Source organism: Epinephelus fuscoguttatus, linkage group LG5 (assembly GCF_011397635.1).
Source record: "Epinephelus fuscoguttatus linkage group LG5, E.fuscoguttatus.final_Chr_v1".
Classification (NCBI taxonomy): domain Eukaryota; kingdom Metazoa; phylum Chordata; class Actinopteri; order Perciformes; family Serranidae; genus Epinephelus; species Epinephelus fuscoguttatus.
Window position 1 is genome coordinate 13,606,899 of NC_064756.1, and position 14,861 is coordinate 13,621,759.

General features: G+C 42.7%; 2 protein-coding genes across 5 annotated transcripts in view; one reads left to right on the plus strand and one right to left on the minus strand.

The window, feature by feature from the left end:
• The window catches only part of veph1 (ventricular zone expressed PH domain-containing 1), a 124,430-nt gene that overhangs the window by 84,876 nt on the left and 24,693 nt on the right, over positions 1 to 14,861 (minus strand). The gene's annotated exons all lie outside the window — the stretch shown is intronic.
• ptx3a (pentraxin 3, long a) lies at positions 1,737 to 12,592 on the plus strand. The gene is made up of 4 exons (XM_049576205.1): positions 1,737 to 2,083; positions 5,000 to 5,168; positions 7,774 to 8,216; positions 10,578 to 12,592. The coding sequence occupies exons 1-4, from the start codon at positions 1,942 to 1,944 to the stop codon at positions 11,243 to 11,245; spliced, it is 1,422 nt and encodes a 473-aa protein (XP_049432162.1). The 5' UTR covers positions 1,737 to 1,941; the 3' UTR covers positions 11,246 to 12,592.

The window sequence follows — 14,861 nt, forward strand, 5'->3', positions numbered from 1 at the left end:
GCCTCGCTCGCAGGCTGGAGCGCCGCTTCTACATTTCTGTGCTTGCGAGAGCCACATGTTTTCACAAGGACGGAAATTTAGAGAAATTTTCGAACATTTACTTATTTCCTCAAAGGATGTTCCCCACGTGTTGGACTGTATGAGTTTGTGTAATAACAGGGTTTAAAGGGGGACTATGCACATTTCCAAAATTGGTACAGTTCAAAAATATTAGTAAAAATGAACAATTCTCTCCCAATTCCCAAGTGCTAAAACTCAAATTTGTGATGTCATCAGGTATAAAGTCTTGAGCTGTTTCATAAACAACAAATGCTGAAAGATGTATAGTTGACACTGAGAGCACCCAGGGGAATGTTTTGAGTATATGGGTACTTTTTCTGTGTCCGAACTCCCATTAATTGTCTATGGAGCAGCTCCAGACTTTACAATTGATGGCATCACAAGTTTGACACTTACCTATATGGTTTCTGGCTTTGACAGAGAGTGGCTCATGTTCACAAAAATTCCTTGAACTTTCCTAGGCCAATTGGAAATATTATATTGGGATTCTTAATTTAGGTGGTGTTCCCCTTTAAGGTTAATCCTATAATAAGGATTAAGAGTGTGGCTCAAAGACAATTTGGAGTAAGATCTCAGATTTATAGTTCAGGTTTGTATAAGGATTAGTTTAGACAAAGCAAAACACCATAGAGAACATTGTGTAGGGCCGCTCCAGTTAGGTAATCGTGAGTCCACATGTTAACAGTCCTTTTATTGTCCAGGCATTCACAGTGAAGCTGCGTCTATGTCTTCTGAAAGACAGTCCACTTTGCTTATTTTCTGGTGGAATATTGCTCCTGTAGACCTCAGGGAAAATGTCATCTTTCCCAGTATAAAGATCTCCTTGGTTACGTCCGTCCATTGTTAAAGGCTTGGAGGCTCAGATTTGTACAAGTTCTTTGTCATCGTTTTTTTTGCACGCAGATGTTGGTAGCATCACATATCAAAAAAGACTGTCTGCCCTCTAACATCATCTTGCATGCATCACAGATATGTATTTTGATCACTATTGCAATTTGCATGTTGCATGGCTTTTCCCTGGGTACTTCAGCTTCCTCCCACAGTCCAAAGAAGATTAACTGGTGACTCTTTGTTTTAGCCCTGCGATAGTCTGGCGACCTGTCCAGGCTGTACCCCACCTCTTGCCCAATGTCAGCTGGATAGGCTTCAGTGGCTAGTGAGGGATAAGTGACATTTTGGACACTCAACTTCGGGTCAACCTGAAAAGAGAAGTGGCTTTGATAGTCTGGCTAGAATGTGGCCTGACTAAAATCTGTTTGATCATCTAACTGCTTGTATTTCTTTCATGTCACTGTGTTCCCAGATCTCAGCATTTAATTTATTGTGGTAAGTTGACCCAAGCTGTAATAAACCAAAGGTATCCTTTAAGAGTAAGCACGCAGCGCTGAGGGTTATGGTCTGCAGGTTAAGTTTATAGATGAATAAAGTAAATCAATGGAAAGTACTCATAAGAACGATAGTAATATACGTACGTGTGCGTGTGTGTGTGTGTGTGTGTAGCGCAAGCAGCCCCTCTCTCTGGTTGAAGCACTCTACACTGCCGGGCTTCCTGCCAAAGGATTGCTCAGCATTTAACGAGAAAGAATGAGAGAGAGGGAGAGAGGGAGAGGAGAGAGGTGGGGAGTCATTATGGGGAGGAGGGACAAACACTGTTTGAGAGAGTGAGGGGTTGAAAAAGAGAGTGGTGGACCTGCAGCACTGTAGAAAGTGAGACAGACCTAGAGCCACACAGCCAACCTGAACACACACATACATACAGACACACAAAGACAAGCAGTCAGACCTGAAACTTAACAGACACTCACTCAGCCTCACACACTCTCACTCGCAGGCCTCATACACGCTACTCTACACGCAGTCAGCAGCAGCAGCAGCAGCAGCATGTTCCGGTGGAGGCTCCCCCAGGCAGTGTGTGTGCTGTCGGCGTGCGTGTGTCTGGTTCTCGCATATGAGGATGATATTGAGGTCAACTACGCTGACACAAGTTACTACAATGAAATCACAGATGGAGAGACACCAGAACGTAAGTGTTAAACTGTGTGTGCACGTGTGATTTGTCGGATTAAGGTTCTCAGATGGACATGGTCGCACTTTAATTCAATTCTGGGGCGTGAAATCGATTTCCTGTAGGATTCATGCATGGGGTTGTGTGAGAGGAGATCAGTCTCTGTCATAACTTACAAAAGTGAGGATCAACATTTGACATGCTCCTGAGGGTGAAACTGATATGAGCAGACCCTTAGAACTGACAGAAAGTGCCGAAAAGTAGTTATCACTATGATTTAAGAAGTACCGCAACTATAATATTAGTATAAGATGACAGAGAGCAGACAAACTGAGGGATGGAGGAGAAATAAAGGAACAGTTGGGGTCCAGTTATACTATAGCCGCTTTACAGGTTGCAGAAAAAGACAGAAAATAATTTGGGGTTTTTTCAAAAAGGGTTAGTGGCTTCAAATACAGCTTAGAAAAAAAGACAAAACAAGTACCACAGCACGTAGAGCACACAGACTGTTGGCAGAGACAGGGTTTGTGTATGAGACGAGCAGCATCAAAGAATATGCTGAGCCAAAAAAGCAGAGGGCTTTTTCAGCAGCCGACCGGGACCGACACATATTACAGCATGAATGACTGGCCACCAAATTGCAGCAACACCACAGCATATAATTACAAAACTCTTCTCTCAGCTGTTTTGGAAAGCATCCCTGTTTGCGAGAGAAAAGAATGTGTTCAAGTGTGTACATGAAAGGGAAAATGCGAGCGCGTGTGTTTGCATGCGTGCATCGCACAGCTTGCATTTTTCGTTTGTTTGTTGTTTTAAAGCTGGCAGGAGGTATAATTGCAGCACCAACAGCTAACAGGCAGGAAACTTTGCTCTGGGCACAGCCCATGATGTGATTAAACCTGATTGAAGGGGAAAATGAGAGTGGCCTGAACAAATGACTGAGAATAGTGAAATACCAGCTCTAAAGAAGCAAAATAGCGTCTGCCAGCCAAAGCGAGAAAAGGTGAAGGCAAAAAACACAATTCATACTGAGCTTGCTGGACTAGGGGGGAAAAGTCAAGTCACGTGTGTTAAATATAGTTTGTATGCAGGTGTGTGAGGAAGGAGAGGAGCCTGTAGGAAGACACAGATCACTGCTTTGACCTGCTCATATCTCTGAATCTCTGGGTGGAATTTAAATTAATGAGGGCAATGTGAAAGAGGTCACGACACAGTCCATTTTAAAATGAATGACAGGCTAAAACATGTAGCAGATAAGTAAACCCAGACTGGTGGCAGAGGGAGGGTACAGGCTGTAATTCTACTCCATTTGACTGTGTTCTTCTGTGTATTGAATCTGTATGTAAATATACAGTAGATACAGTCCTGAGATGAGTTCTTAAAGAGGTCGCTCACAGAAATAAATGTAATTCATTCATTAAAGAACAGCAGAAATACAAATGTAATTTCTCTTAAACAAAGTGGTAAACACAGAGGCAGAATTGATTACACAAGCCTTCAAACCCCGAAGGTCAAAAGTACCAAAATGCCTATAAAAGGTCATTTTACACTCTGTTTACCCCTGATCCATCAAAATCCTCTAAAACCTCTAACAGACATGCGCAGAGTGCATGAACCTTCCGTCTAATTTACTTTGAACCTTGGGGACAGGCAGCCAAAACAAATCCCGCAGTCCTATGATATGCCCCTCTAGAATATGTCTGCAGGTCATAAACAGAGTTTGAGTGGCTCAAACGTTAATCAGAACGGTGTGTGACACATATTCTCAGTCCCCTGGCTTCGCTTTGTGTCTCCCCTACTCTCAGCCTTTTCATTTCCTTTTCAGCGTGAACAGAAACTTTCCTTTTCCTTCCTTTTCTTTTCCTCCTCACTCACACAGGAAGTCAGATTATCTTGCCGGAAAAGCAAAGCAAAGGGTCAATTGTGCATCTGTGTTTCTTTCTCACGTCCTTATCTCTCCCCTGACAACCTCACTTCGTCCTTTATCATCGGTACTCTTCCTTTTACCTGCTGTTCCACTATCTGTTCCCACAATCTCAAAGACATTCTCGTCTTGCAGCATTAACAGATTTCTGCTCTACCAGCAGACATGAACATATTATGGGTTTTTTTGTCTTTCTTTTTACGGCCCCCAAAGTTGCTGTCAAAACTAGAAAGATCATAGTATGTTCAACTCAGCACAGCTGAGAAAAGTTAAAGATATTTCCTGTGTGCAACTCTCTGAAGCCACACCTGCGCTCGCATCTGGTAAAGAACTACAAACAGTAACTGCAGGAAGAGTTCACTTCTCCATTGCTCTCGAGCAGAGTATAAACACAACGACAGAGGAGTGCTTGAGGAGTTAAAATCTTGGACACTGGTGGAAGAAATGTCCTTCTTTCCATATCCACAAAGGGGCGTGGGAGTGGGGGGGGGCATAAATTAGCTTAATGACACTGCCCGAGCATTGCCTGAGAATCTCAGTTTTTAAGTTTTCTTCAGTATCAAACTATTCCAATGACAGTTGTGTGTACAGCCATGGTTACACTGCAAACAGGAACTACTAATAGCTAATTTGGCATACTATAAATGGTGCCCATTCACCAATATGTAAACAAATACAAGCTAAAAAGTGGTTAGCTAGTTGCAGCTGACCCACGGCAACATTCTACTTCCTGATTACATCTCCCAAAACTTTATGAAAATTGTGGCTCCAAAACAAATGATGGCATGAGTAACTAATGTTGCACTATTAATACTCTTTTACATTCGAGTAGACAGGGGGTGTTGGGGGAGTGCACTTGTCTCCATTGTGTCCGTGGGAGGCCTGGTGTTAGACTATAAAAACCCCTGTCCAGTCAAACAGGAAATCCTCCTCTCCATTCTGCAGAAACCCCAAGTATTTACTCCTTTTCTCTTCTCTTCTCCTCTCTCTTTTACCATCCCTCTCTCCAGCCACACTGACTCCAGCCCCTTGCAATTCTCCAGAGCTAATGGGACAGAACAAATGGGACAAAATCTTCTCGATGCTGGAGAACAGTCAGATGAGGGAAAACATGCTACTTCAGTATGCAGATGACATCATCAAGGTGGAGATGGGGTCACTGCGTGGAGAAATGCTAAGGTTGGTTGGACAAAGGGATCAGCGGTCCAAGTAATTACACTCTCAAATGAGATGAAATGAGCTTTCGTGACAGTTGCACAAGTTGCACTAAAAATGTGAATTGAACTCAGTCATGATATTAAGAGGTTAGGAATGAAACCCAAATGAAACATAAAAACCAGTTACCTTAACCTGTAATTCAAAGGTTTACTACACTGGTGATGAAAGAGTACAACCTTTAAGTGCAACCCTGTTCACACCTGGTTTTTAAAATGGGGCTTGGGTGATTGGATCACAAGTGGACAACACTGAATACAAGTGTGAAAAACCACAAAGATGTATTATGATCCCATCATTCAAACCACTTTCCAAGGTGGTCTAGGACAGTGGTTCCCAACTGGTGGGTCGCAGTCCAGAAGTGGGTCTTGGGTAAATTCTGAATGGACCGCAAGTGACTCACGAACGTGTCAAGTTTGTAAAAAACACACTTTATTTTTAAGAATGGTGAATTTCTGGCACAGAGCTTTTATTTTCAAATGTTGTTTCCTGCTGTAAAGTGAGAGACAGCAAATTTGCTTGATGACATGACCATACACAAGTATGACGCTGAATATATTAAATTGTGTGGACCCTTAAAGGGAAATTTCAGATTATTTCAACCTGTCTCCTATCGTCCTAAATTTGTTTCAAATGACTAGTGACATAAAAATAATAGTTAGCATGTTAGCCATTAGCCTAGATACAGCCAGGGCACATAGAAGCGTCAGACCTGTTAAAACGTAAGTGAACGGGTAACCTTCAAGTGCAAAGTTAGTCCACTAAACAAGCTTTTTTTTCCCACAAAGACCGCCTCATATTGTTAGGATAAATGTCAGAGAATATATAGAAAATGACATGTAAACGTGTTGTCTTACCTTACCGGTGTGGTGCCATGTTTGTTTACCATTTAGCTCTGCTTTCCAAAGCGTGGCCGAAATATATCTCGCCAGCTCTAGATAAAGCCCAGCTGGATACTACTCCAGGTGGAGGTGTCTCGTCCTCGGTCACACCCAGACCTTGAAAATAAGGCTGCAACCGGTCCCATTCCTTGCAACAGAGGCATTCCTCTTCTGTGGGCACTGGGGCACAGCATTCACAGGTACACCACCAATCTCCAGAGCTATGCAGCCTTGCAGCAGCCATTCCTCCTCTGTCGTCCTCTACCTGTTGCGCCTCTCTCTCTCTCCTCCTCCGTTCTTCAATCAAATTCCTCCTCCACAAAGTCGAAGTCTGGCAAAAAGTCAGCCATTATTCTATAAATCTTTCATAAAATAAATGAATGAACTTTTCAGGTTACTGTCCGGTTCTGCCTTCCAGCTGTTGCTGCTTGTTCTTGCGAGATTTCGGGCACGCTATGAGATCACTGCTTGTTCTCGCAATATTTCGGCCGCACTTAGGAGAGCAGAGCTAGATGGTAAACAAACATGGCACCACACTGGTAAGGTAAGACAACACGTTTACATGTCGTTTTCTATATGTTCTCTGACATTTATCCTAACGATATGAGGCGGTCTTTGTGGAGAAAAAGCTTGTTTAGTGGACTAACTTTGCTCTTGAAGGTTGCCCGTTCACTTACGTTTTAACAGGTCTGACACTACTATGCGCCCCAGCTGTATCTAGGCTAACGGCTAACATGCTAACTATTATTTTTATGTCACTAGTCACTTGAAACAAATTTAGGAGACAGGTTGAAATAAACCGAAATTTCCCTTTAACTCATGACTAAGGAGAAATCTGGACCCCTTGGCTGGACCAGTTGGGAACCACTGGTCTAGGACACATGTGACCACAAATCTTTTGTATAATGATAATGCATTCTGATGCATCTCCAGACAAGGAATACACCATCAATTAATGCATGAACTTTGTGGTTGTTGGTGACAGTGTTCCAACAGTTGGAATAACCCATATATGTATACAGTTCTTGAAACACATTTGTTTTCTTAGCTGTGCAAAACAAATCTGGTGCTTGGTGATGGATTGATGTAATAACTGCACAGAACCCTTTGACCTTCCGGCGAAGGTGACGTTGGCGGTAACAAAATGTAAACACAAGTGGTCAGCTGGACACTTTGGAGATGAATGATACAGGGGTGAACTGCGATGTGTATCAGCTGTCGACTTGTGATCTGTTCGCCCAAGAGGCATTTTAAAATCAAGTGTAAACAGGGCCTACTAGTATTGCTATCCTTGACCCATGGAGGTCCTTCAGATTAGGGGTTGTGGCTACTTCTTATTTTCATTATTAAATAACTTACTAATTATTTTCTCGATCATTTGGTCGGTACATTTACCATTATAGACAGCCAAGAAAAATAGACAAGTGTTTATATTTGAGAGGCTTAAACCAGTGTTTTTCTTTGTCTCTTTTTCTTTAAAATTATTGAATGCTTAATCAAAATTGTTGCCAATTATTTTTTTGAATTACAACTTTCCAGTTCCTTTAAATTTCAATGGTTTTAAAAGTGAACTGGGAACCAGGATTGGTTTCAGGCCAAATTCTGGTGCTAAATGAGCCTTGGCTGGTGAGGACTGAAGCGCTTCATTTGAAAAGGTTTAAATCTTTTACATTGGTCTTTTTGGTCAGGTTTGTAGCCCAGTACGGAGGCTCCTGTGGGGCTGCAGTGGAGACAGCAGGAAGAAGGATGGCCTTGCAGCTGGAGGGCCGCCTCAGAGAAACTCTGGAGCGCCTCAAATCCAGAGATCAGACTTCGGCTGCCGCTGTTGGGAATTCTGTCGGGAATTCTAACCACCTGGAGGCGATGGTGCAGCAGCTCCTCACCGCAGCACGAACACAAGCTTCCCGACTCGCCAAGCTAGAGACCAGCTGCTTCAGCAGCCCGGGAGCTGGGATGGGGATGAATACAAAGACAGGATCCCAGCTTCCAGGGAGTGGAGGGGCAGGGCTCCGGGTGCAAGAGGTCACATCACAAGAGGTGACTTTAGACGGAGTGCTGGTTGCGCTGCAACAGACGAGGGTGGAACTGGGGGAGGTGCTGAGGTCATCAAGGCAAAGATACCTACCCGCAGGTGAGATATCCATCTTACTATCACCAATATCTCTGTCTGTCTTTACCTGTTGCTTCCTGTTCCTTTGTATTTGTCTTCAAGTTTCTCCACCCAAACAACCTTCCATCCTCATTTTTTTTTTGCTGCATTGACACATTCAGGTCATGCTTCACGTAGAAGAATGAGACCCCCCTCTGTACTGGGCTTTGCTTCTGAACGTCCAATAACATGCAGCTTATGTTTGTCCTAAATACCTTTTCCACTTATTCTGTATGTCTCCAGGCGTGTTGTCCTTCTCAAGTAGCAACCTATCCTTTCCCCTTCACTTACTAACATTAGTTAGAGTCGATACAGTCGAATCAAACATGGAGAAAAGGGGCTAGGGGGCAGGCAGGGGGTCAGCCGTATAATACTGACTTACTGCCTCTTGTTTTTGTTTGTTTAATACTTATTATAAACATATTTTTGATAGTCATCACACAAGAAAACTCAGGGTCAAACTCTCAACTCAGGCAGTGTGGGACTTCATCCATCAATCTAAACCTTGCCAGAAGCTATTTTCACTGACAGATATTTAGAGACTTTCAGATGTTTAAAGATAACAATACTGTAGAAGCCAATACATGCATGAAAAGGTAAGGATAATACAGAACTCTTGCTGGACCGACTGTGAACACAAATTATTCCCAGATTCAAGACACCACAGCATATGGTTTCCATTAGTAGAGCTACTACTCTGGTTTACTGTCCATCCTTGAATTAAACACTGACCAATAACAACGTAACGCTACAGATTAAGTGACTAAGTGTGAGTAAGTAAACTTAGACCAAGTTTAGTCCCACATAGTCAACACTCATGTCAGTAAGAAAACATATATTTCCTAAAATTAATCAAATAAAAGCTGTAAAAACAGGATATGCTAGATTACTCATCTAATGCACACACACACTCATGCACACACACCTTTACAGTCCAGTAATGTAAATCTGGCCTACATACAGAGCCGAGGGAGGTGTAATCGTTAGCCAGTCGCCACAAAAACCACACCAAAGCACCCTGGGAAAGCAGAACCAGATGGAAACCATCATGAATACACACACACACACACACACACACACACACACACACACACACACACACACACGCACACACACAAAGCATGTTCAATATGTTTTTTTCCCCATTATTTTTTGAGTGGCAGAAACCTGAGACAAACGTAACATCAATAATTGGGATCTAGAGAGAAAAATGGACGTGAAACATGATGAAGAGAAAACTCAAAAGAGAGTGATGAAAAAGGCAAAAGAAAGGATGTCAACTGGGATGAAAAGCAAGAGCTTTCTACATCATGAATTCAATGTGTGTAATGTTAACACACATGCGTGTGCGCGCACACACACACACACACACACTCGATACTACTATACCTCCAACAGAGCTCATCAGCACAACATGCATTAACACTGCTTTATTTAATGGAGAATAATGTGCAGTTTCTCTCCGTGTTTTTACGTACCAAATGATTAACCTTACCTTACTTAAAAAAGTAGGTTTGACAATGAGTTTGGAAGTGTTTCAGAGTGACTGTTTGAATGATTAAAAAGAGAATAGGGAAAAAAAGTGAAATGAAGCTGAGAAACCAATGAACCAGTTGACCCAGAGATGGAGGTGTGTGTATTCATTGATGGGGCAGGAAAAAAACCTCCCATGATTCATGATCTCAAAGCATGAACTGAACTTTGACTGTCATTTAATCAACCCGACTTCCATATCTGATACTGCCATCTAAAAGTACTGTTTCAAAACAGCACTCAGTGTGGTCTCACTGAGGAGAGTGCACTGTGCACATGCAGGAAAATCTAGCTGTAACTTTGGTTGTCATTTCAGTGCAAGTCTCAAGCAATCTGCATTAAATATTCAGTCTCATTCTTAAAATAAATTTTCATGTGGAGTCCCACAGGGTTCAACTGTGGGCCCAGTTATTTTCTGTTTGCTCAAATGAAATGCCTTAAATGCCTTCTTCGACAACCAGAAGACATGGCTTGCTTTGAGTTTTAAATGATCAAATAGTAAAAAATAGGGGTGGTTGGTTTTCATTGGGACATTATGCAACTGGTTAATGTTGAAAAAAAGGCCGATAATTAGACCTGAAAGAAATTATTCTGGGCTGTACATGACCTGCATATTCCTGAAATGATTTTCAAGCAATATCTATCACCAATACTAAAAATAAGATCAATAAAAATAGCACACCAAAGGAGAATGTCATCAGTCTATATCTCGTTGCCTCCAGCAATGAAAAAGGCAACCTAAAGCTGCATCTAAAAATGACGATTCTTATCCACTGACACTGAACATTATCACCTCTTCTTGCTGTTTAGGTTGTGAGATGGCGCTCCTCTTCCCCATGCGTTCCCATCGAATCTACACCTCCGTCATACCAGATGTCCCTCTCTCCGTCTCCTCCTTTACCGTCTGCATGTGGGTGAAGCCAACCACTGTCTCCAACAAAACCGTGCTGTTCTCCTACGGCAACCGTCGCAACCCATATGAGATCCAGCTGCTGCTCGGTCAGACCTCTGCATTCTTCACCATTGGAGGAGAGGCTCATCTGGTGGAAGCACGAGGTGTGGTGTCCCCAGGAGGCACATCAGAGTGGATCCACTTGTGCGGTGCTTGGTCATCTGAGCAGGGCCTGGCGACTCTGTGGGCAGGTGGGAAAAAGGTGGCCTCCACACCTGGAGTGGCCGAAGGACACATCTTACCCGACGGAGGCTCACTCCAGCTGGGGCAGGAGAGGAACGGCTGCTGCCCTCCATCTACAAGCAGTAGCAGCAGCGGGGTGGCAGGGTTTGAGGCAGGCTTCGATCCAAAGATGGCGTTCGCGGGGAAGATGACAGGAGTGAACATGTGGGACAGGGTGCTGTCAGAGGAGGAGATTTCCCAACTGGCTTTGCGGGAGGGGCAGGGCTGCGAGCAGAGGGGGAACGTGGTGGCGTGGGGTGTGACGGAGATGGTGCCACATGGAGGTGCTCAGTTCATCAACTAACAGATCCGTACTCCTCGTCATGGAAATTTGCATCAGCATCATAATTGTCATCATCATTGTGAATATCAGCAGCATCGTAATAAGCTTTTTCATGCCGAAAATGAAGAGAGCAACTTACAACTGCTTTTAATCATCTTCGTCCTTATAGTTAAATGTTTTAATTATTACGTTATTACCATGACTGTTATTTCCTTCATCATCTCCATCATTACTATCATGAACCCTAATGCTGCAACGAACTTCATATGAGAGAAAGCCAATACTGTGAGAGACTGAAGTGTATTTTTGAACTGAGGCCATAACACACACGCACACAAACACGTACACACACAAACACCCACAGACAGATGTACATTCAGTTTAGAAAACTTGTATTGCAGCAGGAAACATGCTGCTTTTCACCAAAGACTCAATTAGACTGCAAGATAGACAAAGAGTCTATTGTTAACGTGAACGGGTTCTGAGCCAGTAAACAGAGTAATCAGCGGACAGCCACGGAGCAGAGGAAGACAAGAGGTCACAGAGAATTACAAGAGATGATCTTGTAACTGTAGAGCGATGTAGTTTTTAGAGGAATAATGTATTTTCTCTCTTCCTATCTAGATTTCTACAGAAATGGCGACTGCAGTTAACCAAGCACCAATGCAAAACATGCTAAACATTAATATTTTGTTTTCTACCTTTGCAGTCTTGCAGGTATTAGAAGTTGGAGATTCATCTATCCCTATTACAACTGAAAGCAGAGGTACCGTACTAATGTTTTTGTAATGCGCTGTCATCTACAGCACAACGTATGATGTACAAAATACCTGTGTGACTGAAAACTGCTGTACTTGCTTTCATCTCAAGTATAGAAAAACCAGCAACTCTAGAGCTTCAAAACTCAATAATTTCAGTGACTTATTTCATTTGCGTGTTTTTCCTGAATTTGTGAAAGCTTTTAAAGCATTTTTAAGACCTTACATTTCCAAACTTGTACTCATCAAAGTGTTTACATTTATAAGAGTTTCATAATTCCAGTGCTTTGTAAGTTAAGTTTGTTTGTTCTCATTTAATTTTAGGATAATATATGCGTGTCTTCTTTTTTGATGCTGCATAATGTAATAGTACGACTGTTTTATTTGCAATGTAAGTTTGACATTGTTTGTTTGTTTTTATTTGATAAAAGAAACTGAGGACCATGTTTACACAATCTAATCTTTTCTGAACTAAACTGTCTTGTATTATACTGTAAATTGCTTTTGTTCTTCTTGTGAAAAGGTGAAACTGAATGTATATTGTACATAAATCTATTTTGCATAAAAGTTGGAGTGTGAGGTATAAATAAACATTTCAAGTTATAGTATATTCCTTGCATGTCAGTGTTTTTTCTGTCATTTCAAAAGCTTACTAAGACCATATTTGACAGTTAAGTCTGCTTAGGGTTTTTAGTTACACTCTAAAAACAGACCACAGTTGTCGCTTTGCATTCATCCATGCACTCACTAACGTTCACTGATGGCGGAGGAGCTATATTTGCTTGTTCAGAGGCACTCCAGTGTCAGTTGTAGAAAGAGTCATACAGTAAAAATATGATGGCACCTATGCTGCTACAATGTTAGATGATACATCTGCAACTGTATCTTAAATATATGGAGGCTAACATTTAAATTATTCCTTCTAGTCATAGCAAGGGAGTTCAAGTATCTCGGGGTCTTGTTCACGAGTGATGGTAGAATAGAGCGTGAGATGGATCGGCAGTTTGGTGCAGCCTCTGCAGTGATGCGGATGCTTCATCGGACTGTTGTGGCGAAGAGGGAGCTGAGCCAGAAGGCGAAGCTTTCAATTTATTGGTCCATCTACATCCCAAACTTCACCTTTGGTCATGAGCTCTTGGTAGTGGCCGAAAGAATGAGATCACAGATACAAGGGGTCAAAATGAGTTTCCTTGGTGGGGTGGCTGGGATCAGCCTTAGAGATAGGGTAAGGAGCTTGGACGAAAGGAGGGAGCTCGGAGTGGAGATGCTGCTCCTGCGTATCAAAAGTGGTCAGTTGAGGTGGTTTGGGCATTTGATCAGGATGCCCCCTGGACGCCTCTCGTTAGAGGTGTTCCGGGCAAGTCCCACTGGTTGGGGGCCCCGGGGCAGACCCAGAACAAGCTGGAGGGATTACATATCTCATCTGGCCTGGGAACACTTTGGGTCCCCCAGGAAGAGCTGGAAAGCGTTGGTGGGGAGAGGGACGTCTGGGGTGCTTTGCTTGGCCTGCTGCCACCACGACCCGGCCCGGGATAAGCGGATAAAAATGGATGGATGGATGGATGGATGGATAGATGGACGGATGGATGGGTGGCCTCTAGTCATAAGGCTCACAGCAAGGACACACTGAGTTTAATTGATGACATACAGTAGTATTGTCTGTTGATCCAAAGCTTGTTAAGTATTGGATGTCTCTTTTTAAAGCATCTTCCAAACATATAATTCAAAGTGCATTACATAAGGCAAAAAAGCATTAGATCACCATTTGAAAACACAATGTAGAGAAGTGATACTCAATTAATGGACTGCAGGCCAAGGATGCTGGGTTGCCTGCAAGGCTTTTCTCATGTACTCTTGGTGCATTTTCCTACAAAAAGTAATGCACCAAAATTCATACATATCCCACTTATTGCTGAGCCAGTAATTCATGCATATCTCATGTATTTTGGAAGGTTGCGATCACATGATCAATGCACTAAAGGGAGTACAAAAGGAAGCAATCATGAGTGGTCTAGTAAGGAGACAGGTTGGGGCGGTAAACAAGACTATCCCCAGCGTTCTGATCCATGTGAGCTTTGTGTCATTTTAAGGTACATCCTCACCATGTTTCTTTTCCCATACCTAACCACAGTTTTTGTGGCTGTCCAGTCCAGTTGCATTGGTGTGTGGCTATCTCCTCTGCCGTCCTGTTTTGGTTGTCCATTGTACAGATGCACCCAAGATAAACTTTTTGTTGCCCTAAGTAGGCGCCGTTTCACAACAGCCCTAAGACTTTGGAATGTAAGTAAGGTGCCAGAGTGAATGCAAGCATCAAAACAGAGCTTGTTTATCCAACAAAAAAAGTGCCAGAACTCCTGACCCCTCCAACAGAGGTCCAGGCTAAGCTTTGAATGTCCTAAAATCCTAGAAATGTCCCTGAGTACACCTGACCTGTGCAGGACTGCTCCGACTGGCCCACGACCTCCTGTCATTTTGCAAAGTGGACCTCAAGCAAAGCAAGTTGAGCATTCCTGATTCAACGGAAAGTGCTGATCCCCATGAGCTTCCCCTTGTCATGTTACCATCTAGTATTGAGAAAGAATTGCTTCACCACATAAACCTTGGATTTAAATTTATAGTAAAGAAAAACGTTATGGGGGGGTCATATCACGAGAACAATACATTCGTCTCCATAGAAAATGCAACAGGGAAAAGTCCAAACTCTCAAAAGAGCAGTTGTGCAAAGCCTGAATCCCACAGATTATGATATATGGTACGGATGATATAAATTCAAGACATATGGCGTAAAGACCCTATCATTAAATACATGATCTCATTTTGATTAAAATAATCTGACAATGACACTGAAAATACATCAGCAACTGCAGACACATACATGT

Bases quoted from the DNA above. Each gene is read 5' to 3' on its own strand.
- ptx3a (XM_049576205.1), top strand. From the start codon at position 1,942: ATGTTCCGGTGGAGGCTCCCCCAGGCAGTGTGTGTGCTGTCGGCGTGC. The intron at 2,084-4,999 runs GTAAGTGTTAAA...CCCTCTCTCCAG, and splicing joins AGATGGAGAGACACCAGAAC to CCACACTGACTCCAGCCCCT. The intron at 5,169-7,773 runs GTTGGTTGGACA...CTTTTTGGTCAG, and splicing joins CTGCGTGGAGAAATGCTAAG to GTTTGTAGCCCAGTACGGAG.